This window comes from Ursus maritimus, unplaced genomic scaffold, assembly GCF_017311325.1.
Source record: "Ursus maritimus isolate PB19 unplaced genomic scaffold, ASM1731132v1 scaffold_19, whole genome shotgun sequence".
NCBI lineage: Eukaryota > Metazoa > Chordata > Mammalia > Carnivora > Ursidae > Ursus > Ursus maritimus.
In genome coordinates this window covers 57805386-57819255 of record NW_024424341.1, presented here as the reverse complement: position 1 = coordinate 57819255, position 13870 = coordinate 57805386, and the positions used below count along the sequence as shown (strand labels likewise).

General features: G+C 54.8%; 1 protein-coding gene across 1 annotated transcript in view; it reads right to left on the bottom strand.

Moving 5' to 3' along the window:
- MYH14 (myosin heavy chain 14) overlaps window positions 1–13870 on the bottom strand; it is an 84751-nt gene that overhangs the window by 13254 nt on the left and 57627 nt on the right. The window contains exons 25-33 of the mRNA XM_040634342.1: window positions 10905–11117; window positions 10241–10385; window positions 9897–10103; window positions 9134–9238; window positions 8892–9044; window positions 7439–7687; window positions 3464–3676; window positions 1116–1328; window positions 95–256 (exon numbers count right to left, since the gene is read on the bottom strand). Coding sequence (XP_040490276.1) covers window positions 95–256; window positions 1116–1328; window positions 3464–3676; window positions 7439–7687; window positions 8892–9044; window positions 9134–9238; window positions 9897–10103; window positions 10241–10385; window positions 10905–11117 — 1660 coding nt within the window. The remainder of the gene's footprint in view (window positions 1–94; window positions 257–1115; window positions 1329–3463; window positions 3677–7438; window positions 7688–8891; window positions 9045–9133; window positions 9239–9896; window positions 10104–10240; window positions 10386–10904; window positions 11118–13870) is intronic.

Sequence of the window (13870 nt, the reverse complement as noted above, 5' to 3'; positions counted from 1 at the left end):
GGGGGGGGGGGTGCTCCCGGGGCCGAGGGGGCGGGGCGACAGCGGAGCGATTCGCGGGGGTGTGCGGGCGCGGGGTCTTAAGCCCCACCCCTACCTGCATCTTGCGGAGCTGCTTCCCCGCCTCCTCCTTGCCCTGCGCGGCGGCCGCGTTCTGGGCTCTCAAGTCCTCCAGCTCCGCCTCCAGCTTCTTGCGGGCGGCCACGGCCAGGGCGCGCTGCTTGCGTTCCTCGTCGCGCTCCAGCTCCGCATCCCTCAGCTGCGGGGAGGCCGGGACGGGCAGGCTCAAGGGACCGGCGGCCCAGGCTCCCTCTACGTGCTAGTGACCTAGACGTCCACCCGCCAGCCCCTGTCCAGGCCACTAGCGCCATTCCTCCGGCCCTCTTGCTTCTCTACACCCCAAACGGATCCCAGCTCTTCGTCCCCAGATCCCTGTTTCTGGGCTTATCCTTCCTATTTACTCCAGCCTCCGCTCTGCTCCCGTGTGTCCCCTCCAGCCCATTCCCGCACAGCTCCAGAGGGTCCGGCCCCACTCAGAGCTGCCCTGCCCCTCCCACGCGCAGCACTCAGCGCCGGCCGGCTGCACAGCACCGGGAGTCCCTCCACTGGCCGAGTCGCGGACCACAGGGACAGGGGAATGAGTAAATGAAGGGGAGGAAGGCTGTGGATGAAGGGGCGTGGAGGAGCTGGTCCTTGAGCAATGGATGAGCGCTGGGGCAGGCTGGGGGATGTTGGGGGTGGGCTGGGGATTGGGGAGAGGAAGTTGCTAGAAAGGGCAGATGGAGGAGCAGCTGGGTGCAGAGGTGGCTCTGTAGAAGCGCGCTGGATGGTGGGGAGGCTGTGTGTACGTGGGGGGCTCTGTGGATGCCGAGGCGGATGCTGGGTGAATGGTCTGGTGATGATGTCTGATCGGGTAAGTCAGTCGGTCAATGGGACATGCGTGTGGTTCACGGGTGATGGTGGGTGAATGGGCTGCGGAGCAGAAGGGCCCTGGGAAGAAACACTGAGCAGCAGATAGGTGAGAGAGCCTTTCTTGGCCCCTGTTTTGCCGGCAGGCAGGCGCCAGAGCCCTCCCAGTGGGATGGGAGCCCTGCAGCCTCCAGCTTGTCTGCCTGTACCTGCTTGGCCAGCTGCCGCCGCCTCTCCTCGCCAGCCTCATCTCGGCCCTGCAGGTCGCGCTCATGCTGTGCCTTGAGAGCCTGCAGGGTCACTTCCAGGCGCAGCTTGGCGTCCTCAGCGGCTGTCAGCTCGTCCTCCAGCTCCGTCACCTGTGCTCGCAGGTCGCTGGCTATCTGTTCTGCCGCCCGGCGGGATCGCTCCTGCTCATGTGCCTGGTGGGGATGGGAGGGTGAGCTCTGGGCACCTGGGGCACAGGGAGGGGGAGGCCAGGATCCTAGCTCTATCCTAGGACAGAGCGAGGGAAGCTTTGATGGTCAAGGTGATGTGCACATTCCGGTTTGCTCATTCATTCACCATTTCCCGGGCAGCTAGTTACTACGTGTCTCGTTCTGAATCATCCTAAAACATTTCATTAATAACCTCTGCCTGCAAGTTCTGTTATCTGAAGCCCCCGAGAGTCCAGCTCAAGTGTTTGTTAGCTCAGCTGACTCTCACTCACGGTGGATTATTGCCTCGTGGGTTTTGAGATTTTGCATCGTGAGCTCACTTCACTAAAGGGGCTTCGTCTTTGGGAACATCCTGTGTGGACATGGGTTGAAGGCATGTCGCTCCAGACTTGAATGTCGATTTGTGCCGGACCCCCCAGGATAGCACCATCCCACTATCTCCTGTGATTTTTTTTCTCAGCCCTTCCAGGGAGTTGTAAGTTAAAATCCCAAACACCCTGTGAACGCAGATCTGAGCTTATGAATTTCTGAGACACCCCCCCCCCCGCAATGCCTCTCCTTTAACTATCACTTCAGAGAAGCGTTCCTTGGCCTGTCAGGGGCTCTCTGTTACCCATGCTGCTGGCCCTCAGCCCCTCCCTGACTCAGCCTTAGTCACGATGGTCATTTAACATGAGCCCGTCCCCCCACGGCACTGTAAATTCCACAGGGCAGGGACCCTATCTACCTGTCACTCCTGTCCAAAGAACCTCTTGGAAATTCTAGTCAGTGACAGTGTCTACTTTCTGCCCTCGAAAGAGGCCAACAGGCTGCCCCTCCTACCTGGCACCTGCCAATCAGTTTTGTTTACTGGAAGGAATTCCACTTTCTCCTGTCAACATTCTATTTCCCACAAAGGAGGCCTTTGGAGTCACCATGAATAACTTGGCAGTTTTCCCAAAGGAGAGACCTTAGTAGTCTTGAGTATGAGCTGGATTTTGGCTCTAGTATCCCTGGGGCTGCAGGCCAAGGGTATGTCATGAAGTGTAGGGGTTCTCTCCAGGCTTGGCTAAAAGCTCCATCAGACCCACGCTGGAGCGTGTGGAGAAGATAAAGCCCTTATCCATTGCACTCATGAGAGTACGTTGTTGGCAATAAGGAAGGACATCAGGAGTGCGTCTGTGCAGGGCCTCCCTGAACCACGTCTTCTGTCAGTGCCTCCCCGTCATCAGTCAGGGGGGCTGGTGTCCCTGGGCCTGTCCTTGCTACTGCTCCGTAAGTATATTTATTGGACAAACGAAGGAAGGATGGAGTGGAGGGTGTGGTGGACCTTTCAGAAGGCTGGGATGCTGGCTGGGTAAGTGGGGGCTGGGGACAGGCCTAGGGGACTCCTCACTGGCCCTGGGGGGGCCTGTATGTGCTCAGTGGGGTTGGGGGTGGCAAGTGGGATGTCCTCACACTGGGTACGTGGTGTGTGTGTGTGGTGTGTGTGTGAGGGGATGTATGTGTATGTGTGTGGTGTGTGGTTAGTGTGTGGTATGTGTGTTCTGTGTGTGGTGTGTGAAGGGATATATGTGTGTGTGGTGTGTGTGTGGTATGTGTGTTCTGTGTGAGGGGATATATGTGTGTGTTCTATGTGTGAGGGGATATATGTGTGTGTGGTGTGTGTGAGGGGATGTGTGTGTGTGGCGTGTGTGAGGGGATGTGTATGCATGTGGTGTGTGTGCCGTGTGGTGTGTATGTGTGCAGTGTGTGCATGTGCACACCCTCATGTTTGGGGCATGGTTCTCAGGCTATATGTTGTGGTAAATTCTCTTCAAGTTCTCTGGAAGACTCTCCTCCTGTTCTGTGTATCTGTACGTGAACGTGCATGTTGGCGAGTGGCTTTCCTTACTTCCCGCGTGTATGAACACACGTGTTTGGTGGAAAATTCTCCTCCCATTCTGTGTGTGTTACGGGAGCACGAATGTTTGGTCAGCAGCTCTCCTCCCATTCTGTGTTTGGCATGAACGTGTAACTTCGATGGCTGAGTCTCTTCATGTTCCACGCATGAGAGCACACACGTGTGTATGTGTCACCCGACATCAGGTGTGCATGCAGTGGCCGCATGTGTGTCTTGGGGAGTGGGGGCCCCTGCTCACAGTCTTGCCGGCATCATCCTTGCTGCTCAGCAGTGCTTCCATCTCAGCCCGCAAGGCCCGGTTCTGCCGCTCCAGCTCCTCCCGTGCTTCCTGCTCCTCCTCCAGCGCCCGCGTCAGCGACAGGGCCCGAGCCTCACGCTCCCGGCCCTCCGCCTCGACCCGCTCACGTTCCTCCACCGCCCGCAGTACCGCCGCCTTCTCGTCTGCCAGGAGCTTCCGGGTTGAGGGAGATGGGGTGGGGGAAACAGATTAGCTGAAAGGAGTGTACAAGTGGATGGGGAAGAGGGAACAGCCAGGGACAGAGAGAGAGGGAGACAGAGGCAGAGACACAAGAGGGAGGTAGAGGGATTAAAGTTGCAAGTGTGTCCCAGACCAGCCCAACTCCTGAGTGGATCCAACCGATGAGCCCCTCACTCTAGAAACCCAACAAAGGAAAGGGTGTTTCTTCCTCCTGGGGTTAGTGATACAGAAAACACACACATCATTTTTAAAATGTACATCAACCTTTGCTATTTTTTTTAAGACACAGAAATTAACAATAATAAAACTGGCAAGTCCTGCCCAAAGGAAAGAGAACAGGACTCACAGTCAAGAGAAAAACCAGTCCACGGAAACAGACCAACAGATGACCTCAACACGGGGATCATCACACAAGGACTTTAACGATGATCAGTAAATTTCAGGACCAGATGGATACAGTGGGTGAAGACCCAAGGTTATTTTAGGAGGGACTGGAAACTAAAACAGAACCATCTAGACAGGCCAGGACTGAAAAGCATGATACCGAAATCAAAAAGTCATTGGAGGAAACTGAGAGCAGACTGGACACATCAAAAGAAGCAGTAAACTTGAAAGCAGGTTGACAGAAATGATCTAAATAGAGGAAAAAAAGGAAAAAAGATTGTAAAAAAAAATTAACAGAGCCTATGATAACCCACAAGGCAGCATCACGCAGTCAAACACACAGGTATTTGGAGTCCCACAGGAAAGGGGAAGAAAAAGGAAAGGAAGATGTGAAACTGTCTGCATTCATAGGAAACAGGGTCACCAATGTAGAAAATCCAATGAAATCTATAAGAAAAAACCTACTAATATTCATAATAATACTCATTACAGGATCAATACATAAAAATTGATTGTATTTCTATATACTGGCAACCAGAAACTGAAATAAAAACCAGAACCACTTAATTTAAGGAACCTCTACACCCAGTACGGGGCTCCAACTCACGATCCCGGGACCAAGAGTCGCATGTTCTTCTGACTAAGCCAGCCTGGCGCCAAAGCCACAGCCACTTAAAACAGCACTGACAATGTGAAATGCTTGGAAAGAAATCTGATGAAAGATGTGAAAGATGTACACTGAAAAGTACAAAAAGGGGGTGCCTGGGTGGCTTAGTCAGTTAAGCATCTGCCTTTGGCTCAGGTCATGAGCTCAGGGGCCTGGGATCGAGCCCCACATTGGGTTCCCTGCTCAGTGGGGAGCCTGCTTCTCCCTCTCCCTCTGCCTGCTGCTCCCCACTGCTTGTGCTCTCTCTCTCTGATAAATATATATATATATATATGTATATATATATATTTTAAGTACAAAGAGTAAAAGAGATCTAAATACATGGGCACATGTACCACGTCCCTAGGCGAGAAAACTCCGTATGATTAGGATGTTAGTTCTTCTCAGATTAATCTGTAGATTCAACACACTCCCAAATCAAGAGGATTTTCTTTGTGTGTGTGGAAACTGACAAACAGATTTTAAAATACATGTGGAAATGTGAAGGACCTGGAAGAAGCAACACAACTTTGAAAAAGAAGAAAAGATTGGACAAATGATGCTACTTGAGTTTTAATATCAATGTGAGAATGAGTCCGTAAAGAGCGTCTTTTTAGCAGTGTTCGAACAATTCAATAGCCATGTATAAAAAATGAATTTGGAGCCATGATAGCACAACATCAACAGATTAACTCAAATTGGATCACAGACCTAAGTATAAAACTGCAAGGCAGAAAATTTCTGGAAAAACATATAGGGAACCTTTGTGACCTTGGGTGAGGCAAAGTCTCCTCAGACGCCACACCAAAACCACCAAAGTGACAAATTAATAAATTGGACTTCCTCAAAATTCAAACCTCCTGCTCTTTGAAAGACTCTACGAAGAGTAAGAAGTCAAGCCACAGACTGGACGAAAATAGTTGCAAAGCAATACATCTGGTAAAGAACTTGTATTCACCATATATAAAGAACTTTCACAATTCAATAATAAAAGAAACAACCCCCACCCCAAAAACAAAATAAAGAAAGGAAATAACCCAATTTTAAAAAATGGGCAGAAGATCTGAACAGACACCTCACCAAAGAGGTATACAGGGCAAATAAGCACATGAAAGACGCTCAGTGTCATTGCTCATTAGGGAAATGTGAACTCAAACCACCACATCCTATTAGAAAGACTAAGGTTTTATTCATAACAGCCAAAAACCAGAAACAACTCAAATGTTCAACAAGGTAATGGTTTTCAAAATGTGTTCTATCGATACAGGAATAATACTCAGCAGTAACAAAAAAAAAAAAAAAGGAATAAATAATTACTAAAAAAGAATTGTTTCATTGTTATCTCTATGCCTAACATGGGGCTCGAACTCACAACCCCAAAATCAAGAGTCGCATGCTCCACCAACGGAGCCAGCCGGGTGCCCCAAGGAATGAATTATGAATCCGTGCAAAAACATGGATAAATCTCGAAATAATTCTGAGTGAAAGAAGCCAATCAGAAAAAGAGATTTATATGAGAAGAAGTCATATAAAATTCTAGGAGAAACAAACAAATAGAGCCTTGATAATTGATGGCACAGTATTGGGTGGTCAAACATATGTGTGTTTGGAGTCTGAAAAGAGGAAAGAGGGAGAATGGGGCAGAAAAAAAATTTAAGAAATAATGGCCGAAAATTCCACATTTGATCAGAAACATGAGCCACAGCTGTGGGATAAATACAAAAGCCCACAGTTGGATATATCGTAGCCGAACTGCTAAAAACCAAAGATAAAGAGAAAAAATGTAAACCAGCTAGTAGGAAAGCATATATCCCCTACAAAGACACAGGGTCTGAACGATTGCGCACTTTTCATCTGAAACAATGGAGGCCACAGACAACGGAATGACCTCTTCAAAGTGCTTACAGCACAGGCCATCTGCCTAGAATTCAAGAGCCAATGGTATATCCTTCAAAACTGAAGGCAAAATAATGACTCTGCCATTTTCTAGATGAAGAAAACAAGACACAGAGAAGTTGGGCAGCTGAGCTGGGATTTGAACCTCAGGGTTGCCTAATCGTAATGCTGTGGGGTCCTGTGATTTTTATTTCATCCTCAGAGTGCCAGAGGCTTAATGTTATCCCCATTTCCTGGATGGGCAAACTGAGGCTAAAATGGGAAAAGCAGCTTGCCTGAGGTACACAGTGAGTCAAGCAGGAGAAGCAAGATGTGTTATTTCGTTTATTCCTCGTCAGTACACTTTGGTGCACCCTCGGGCTATCTCGGGGAATAAACGTAGTAGGACCAGGGCGCCTGGGGGGCTCAGTCAGTTAAGCCTCTGACACTTGCTTTGGGCTCCGGTCATGATCTTAGGGTTGAGGGATCGAGGCCTGCGTCAGGCTCTGTGCTGAGCGTGGAGCCTGCTTGAGGTTCTCTCTCTCCCTCCCCCTCTGCCCCTCCCCCTGCTGACACGTGAGTTCCCTCTCTCTCTCTCTTAAAAAAAAAAAAAAAAAAGTGGGCACTACCAATAATTACTTTGGGACAAGAGCCATAAATCAGGATGGACGGGGGTCCTAGTGGACAGAGGCTCAGGGGGAAGAAGCATCTTGTCCTAGGGCACCCCACGTTCGCAGCTGAGCGCTGCACCGCATATTACCCGCTCAACACAACGGCCACCGCTAGAAGCGGAAGAGCCCCCCACGCCCGGGGAACCTGAGGCGCCCCACCTGGTCGAACTTGCGCTGCTTCTTCTCCAGCGTGCTCACGAGCTGCCGCTGCTGCTCCAGGTCCATGATGGCATCGTCCAGCTCCTGCCCCAGTTGCCGGCGGCCCCGCTCCAGCCGCTCCACTGCCTCTGTCTTCTCTGCCAGGCGCAGGGTCAGGGCCTCGACCTCGCGGGCTGCCCGGCGCCGGGCCTCCTCCCCTGCTTCCAGCGCCCCCGCCTCCTCCTCCTGGCGCCTCCGCCACTCTGAGAGCTGGGGAGGAGGGGGAGAGGGCGGGTGGCAGTCATGGCTCCGACCAAGGTGTGAGCTGGTAGTGCCCCACTTCCTGGAGGAGGAGACTGAGGCCGGAGGAGGGAAGTGACTGGCTGCACTGGGTTCTTCTGCCTTGGAGTAGGGTTGAGGTTGTGAGTTCTGTGAACCTCAGCTTCTTCAGGAGATGAAAATTACTCCCACTGCGACCCAGAAGATGAATCAGACCTGGACTCCACCCTGGGGAACCCCCCTTCTGATGGGGGAGACTGAGCATCATGGCCAGGGTGGTGGAGGCTAAGGTAGAAAAAGCATGGGAGCTGTGGGCCCCACAGGAGGAATTTAGAATCTGTTTAGAACATCCAAGAGAGACTTCCTGGAGGAGGGGGCATTTGAGATGGATCTTGAGGTATGCATAGGAGTCTGCCAACTGAAGAAGGGCATTTACAGGCATGCATTCAGCACTCATTCACTCAACAGGCATTTCTCCAGGCCTCCCATACGTCAGGCTCTATGCTGGCCTGTGCTGAAGACCAAGATCTAACTCTGACAGGGACCCACTTTCAGGGAGCTCCTATTCTGGTGGGGGACCCATGGGCAGAGACAGTTCCAGCCCAAGGTGACTGGAAGGGGACGAGGAGAAAAAAGGGTGTGGGAGCTCAGAGTGGGGCGGTGAGGGATCTCCCACAACAGGAGAGGCTGGCATTGAGTCCTGAAGAATGAAAGGGGTTTCTCGTGTGAAGTGGGGAAGGAGGTAAGAGATGAACACAGCTGAAGACAAGGAAGGGCCAGCAAAGGCCGGGCTGAGAGGCACACGTGCTATCCTGGGGGCACTGGGAGCCAGCGAGAGCTGTGAGCGGGGGAGGAACAGGGGCAGCTCTGTGATAGAAAGACCATGTGGAGGATGAACTGGAAGGGGAGAAACTGGAGGCAGGGAGGCCTGAAGGGAGGCTGAGATGTTCTTCAGTTGGCAGAGGATGAGGCCTGAGCAGGGCTAGGGCTGCAGGGGTGAGACAGAGTTGGGGAGGAGGGGCGGGCTCTGCACTGACAGGCTGTGGGCTGAGGGAGAGTCAGAGATGAGAATGGGGGTCTCCCGGGGGTCTGGCTTATGACCGGGTGGGCAATGGGGCCATCCCTGAGCTGGGGAACCCAGGAGGAGTGGGTTGGGACTGGAGGCCCCTCCAGGTGTCCCCCCAGGACTTCTCACCTGGGCCTGGGCGGTCTGCAGCTCGCGGCCCGCCCGCTCCCTGGCGGCCGCCTCCTCCTCCAGCTGCTCCCGCAGCCCCACCATCTCAGCCTCTAGGGCTCGCGCCCGGGACCCCAAGGCCAGCTTCGCCCTGCTCTCCTCCTGCAGCATCTCCTGCAGATGGCGGGGACAACAGTGGTCAGGTGAGGGCAGAGGGTGGGGACGGACACGGGGCTGGGTGTGTGGGGGGGGGCTGGCCTCACCTGGGCGTCGTGCAGCTGGGCCTCCGAGCTGCTCAGCTCCTTGCTCAGCCGGATGGCTCTGGACTCGGCCTCACTCAGGGCCCCAGACACGTTCTCCAGCTCAGCCTGCGGGGAAGGGGCACCTTCCAATGGCGCCTTCCGCCTGACCCCAGCCACTCCTCCCCCTCAAATCCCCGCCACACTGGGCTGGTGGCGATGATCTCAAGGGGGCAGCTGCTGGGGAGACCAGCCTGGCGGATCCCCCAACAGTTCAACGCAGAGTTTCCGTATGGCCCTGACTCTCCGGGGGAAGGAAGCCCACTGGTTTCACTCACCAACCATTACTATCCCCGGTTTACATAAACGGAAGCGGAGGCACAGAAAGGTCAGGAAATGTGCCCAAGATGACACAGCTACCAGAGGTGGGACTGAGCCAGGCAGACTGGTTCTACGGCTGTGTTGTCCAATATGGTTGTACGTGGTTACTTCAACTTAAAAACTAAAATTAAATGAAAGTAAGAATCCACCTCCTCAGCTTTGCTCCCTGCATTTTGAGTGTTCAGTGGCTAAGCGGATCGCACAAATACAGACATTTCCATCACTGAAGAATCTTCTGGTGCTGCCCAGGACTCCGGCTATCAGCCACCCAACTCTACTTCTGGCGTCACTCTTCTGTGCGTGATGTGTAAAATGTTTAGTACGGTGACCACTAGGTAGCATGATTCCATTTGGGGCAGATCCTGGCCGTCCCCCCAAATCCACTCTTCTCTGCCGCCCCACTCACCTGGACTCTCTGAAGCTTCTCAGTGGCCTCCGCTCGGGCCCGCTCCCCGTCACCAGCCCGGCCCTGCACCTCCTGCAGCTGGGACTCCAGGCGGCGTCTCCGCTGCTCGCCCTCGTGACGTGAGGCCTGCAGGCTGCTCAGCTCCGACCGCAGCTCAGACACTTCGGTCTCCAGGGCCAAGCGGGTCTTCTCCCAGGTACCTTTGCTCTGGCAAGGGAGAGAGACAAGTGAAGATCTATGCTTCCTCCTTCAAGCGGACCAGGCACACTCCTACCTCAGGGCCTTGGCACTAGCTGTTCCCTCTGCCAGCCCCCCGGAACCCCCCCATTCCTGCCCCAACCCACCCTCCGGGCCTGTTCCAGCTGCTCCACCAGCTCGCCCAGCGCCTGGCCATGGCGCTGCCTCAGCTCCTGCACCGCCACTTCGTGAACACGCGTCTCCTCTTCCAGAGCCTTCTTCAACTCTGTCACCTCCTGTTCCCTCTTGGACCTTTTGTGGAGGGAACACGATTTCAGAATAGAGAAAGGCAGGGACTCTGGGGGAGTGCCTCCTTTTATTGTTCCCCTTCAAGGATGAGGACCTCACTCTGCATTCCCTAAGGGATCTGGGTGGTAACCAAGGGAGGAGTGTGGCTTTAAGGGTGAACTCCTATTCATCTTTCAAAACCCTATTCAAAAGGCCCTTTCTCAAGGATGTCTTCCTGGACTTCCTCCATAGACGTGGTTTAGGGACTTGCTGTTATCATCCACAATGCCCTGTGCTGCTCCCTTAGAGTGCACTTGTTCTGCACTGGGTCCCTTTGCCGGGATCTGCCTCCCCCAGACCGGGAGTCCCTGGGGGAAACGCCTGGGTCTGACTCATCTCTGTCCCCAGCCTGGCCTCAGTGCAGAGCTGATATTCAATAAACAACTGGTGAACGGCTAAACCCGTGTCGACGGAGGGCTCGCACCGATCCTTCTCTCCCCGCCCCCCGCCCTGCACGCGCCCGGGCTTCGCCAGCTGCCTCACCGGAGCTCCTGCTGAGTGTTGGTGGAATCCAGTGTGTCCTCTAGCTCGCTCCGCAGCGCCTCCAGCTCCTCGCCTAGGTCCCTGCGCTGCTTCTCGGCCTTGGCCCTGGCCACCCGCTCGGCCTCCAGGTCCTCCTGGGCCTCAGCCAGTCCTGCTTGTGCCTCCCGCAGGGATTTGAGCAGCAGGGCCCGGGCACCGCCCTCCTCCTCTACCCTGGGGGTGGACAAGAACCATGGAGTCGGTACAGGGGCAGGCAAAGGGCAGGGATGATTTCTGGGGGCGGGGAGGCCAGGTGTGGATTTGGGGGTGGCCTGCCCCGGGCTGAAATCCCAGCTCTGCCCTTGGGTGCGTGCCTCAGTACTCAGAGCCTCGGTTTCCCTAGCTGTAAAGTGGGGATGACACCAAGAGTAATCACACGGACACTTATTCTGAGCCCCTGGGAACCCTTTACTATATTATCTCATTTAATGATCACACTGAGAAAACTGATGTACAGAGTGGGAAAGTCCTTGCCCAGGTCACACAGTCACGCAGTCAGCCAGTGGAAGATCTAACCCCAGCATCTGATCAGCTTCCTGACCCCGACGAGACGCAGCCTCTTGCAAAGAGAAGCTGAATTGAGGGGCAGCAGTGACTGGGAGTTAAACTGCTCAGAGAGCCATGCAGACCAGGGTTTGGATCCCCTGCTCCCCAGACCACGCAGGGAGCCCGATGTGGGGCTGGATCCCAGTACCCTGGGATCATGACCTGAGCCAAAGGCAGACACTTAACAGCCTGAGCCACCCAGGCGTCCTTTAAAAGCACTTTCACATTTCATCCCCACACTAACCTTAGGAGTAGCTTCAAAATCACCCTGTTTCACAAATGAAGAAACAGGCCAGTGAGGCCCATGGCACTTGGGTGAGGTCGTGTGGCTGGAAGGGGTTGGGCCCAGGGCTTGAACCCAAAAGTCAGACTAGGGTGTGAGTTCTTAACCACACACACACCCTGCGTACCGCTGATTTTAAGACATACATGTGAACTTGTAGGGGCGCCTGGGTGGCTCAGTTGTTAAGCGTCTGCCTTCAGCTCAGGTCATGATCCCAGCGTTGTGGGATCGAGGCCCGCATCGGGCTCTCTGCTCAGTGGGAAGCCTGCTTCTCCCTCTCCCACTCCCCCTGCTTGTGTTCCCTCTCTCGCCTCTCTCTCTGTCAAATAAATAAATAAAATCTTAAAAAAAAAAAAGACATACATTTTAACTTCTAAGGTGAGCTGCACCTATGATCAAGGGCTGCGGGGGGCGGGGGGGAGGCATTCGCAACACCGAGCGCACACAGTAGGCGCTCCATAATTGCGACTGGGTGTAATCATAATGATACCATTCCTTTCATGGCCGGAGCGCTTATGTAATCACAGCTGACCCCCTATTCTGACCCCAGAACAGGGCAAGTCACTCGACACACGGGGCCTCGTTTCGCTCGTCCTCTTAAACCTGGTAGGCTCTCACCAGGTCCAGTTTACAGAAGGGGACACTGAGGCTCCGTGTGGCTGAGGCGCATGCGCGCTGGCGGAGTCTCCCCGGGCGCCCCTCCCGCTGGCGGGCGGTGCACTGTGGATGGTGCACCGTGCGGGTCCCCGCTGGCCGGCCCCTCGCCCCGCGCACCTGGCCAGGGCCGCCTGCAGCTCCTCCTCCTTGCGGCCCAGCTGGGCGCGCAGCTCCTCCCCGCGCTGCTGCTGCTCGGCCATCTGCTCCTGCAGCTCCGAGCTCTCCCCGTCCAGCCGCCGCTTCAGCTTCTCCAGCTCCTGGCGGCCCTTCTCCTCCTTCCGCAGGCGGTCTGGAGGCGGGAGCGGGGGCCATGAAGAAGGGCGCCAGACCCCACACCCAGCAGCTCCCCGATACCCGCGGCCCCACCCCGGCACTTGCCGGGGTGGGGGTGGGGGTAAAGCTGTGGCTCAGCATCTCCCTCTGTGCCCCCTCTTTCTGGCTTCCCCGACCCTGGGCCCCTGACCCCAGGGGCCATTTTCTCCTCCTCCCCCACGTGACACCCTGCTCCTGCTCAGGGGCTGTCTCTGCCCTGTCCTCTCCTGTCTGTCTCTACCGCCTTCTCCTGTGCTCTCTCTCGTCTGCTTCTGATTCTGAGTCAGTAGCAAGGGACAGACAACAATGTGTCTGAAACAGTCAGTGGGACAGAGACAGAGAGTGACCCATGACACGGACAAGACAGCAAGAGAATGGCATTTAGAGTGACAGAAACAACCTAAGGGCTGGGAGGACACCCAACCTGTCTTGAGCCGTCCTTCCTGCCCCCATTTAGCAGATACGAAAGCTGAGGCTCCCCAGCACAGGAGGTTCACCCAACGTCCCCCTCCCCCACCGTGCCGAGCATGCGTGGTGCGGCTGCCCACTGGGGGACGGCGCTCACCCTCCATGTCCGCAATCGTCGCCTCGTATTTGAGACGAAGCTTATTGAGGCTCTTGACCTTCTCCTCCTCCTCGGCCGCCTGTGACGAGAACTCGGACAGACGCTCCTCCAGCAGCTTCCGCTCCTGAGGGTGGTGGTGGGGGGGCGGTCAGAGCAGCCCCCCCTCAACGCTCATCTCTGGTGCTTTCTCATCTGCATTTCTGCTCCTCTCCACCTTTCCCTGAGCCTCCTGCTCCCAACCCCAACCTTCCTTCCCCCTTCTCTTGGGTCTGCAGGCCCGTCCCACCCTCACCGGTTCACACCTCGGAACTTCAGGGGAGACTCCCATTATTCGAAGAACCCCACCATTCACTAACACACCATCCCACTCGTGGGCGCTGAGGTTCATTGCAAATCATGTGCGCGTATAAACAACACTGCAGTGAACATCCTTGCCCATCCGCGGCGATCCCGTGGAGTTCTGGATCCATACCTCTCTAAGTATGGGTTTGTGGACCGGCAGCAGCAGCACCCAACGGGAGCTTTTTAGAAATGCTGCATCACCCCAGACCCGCTGAATCAGAA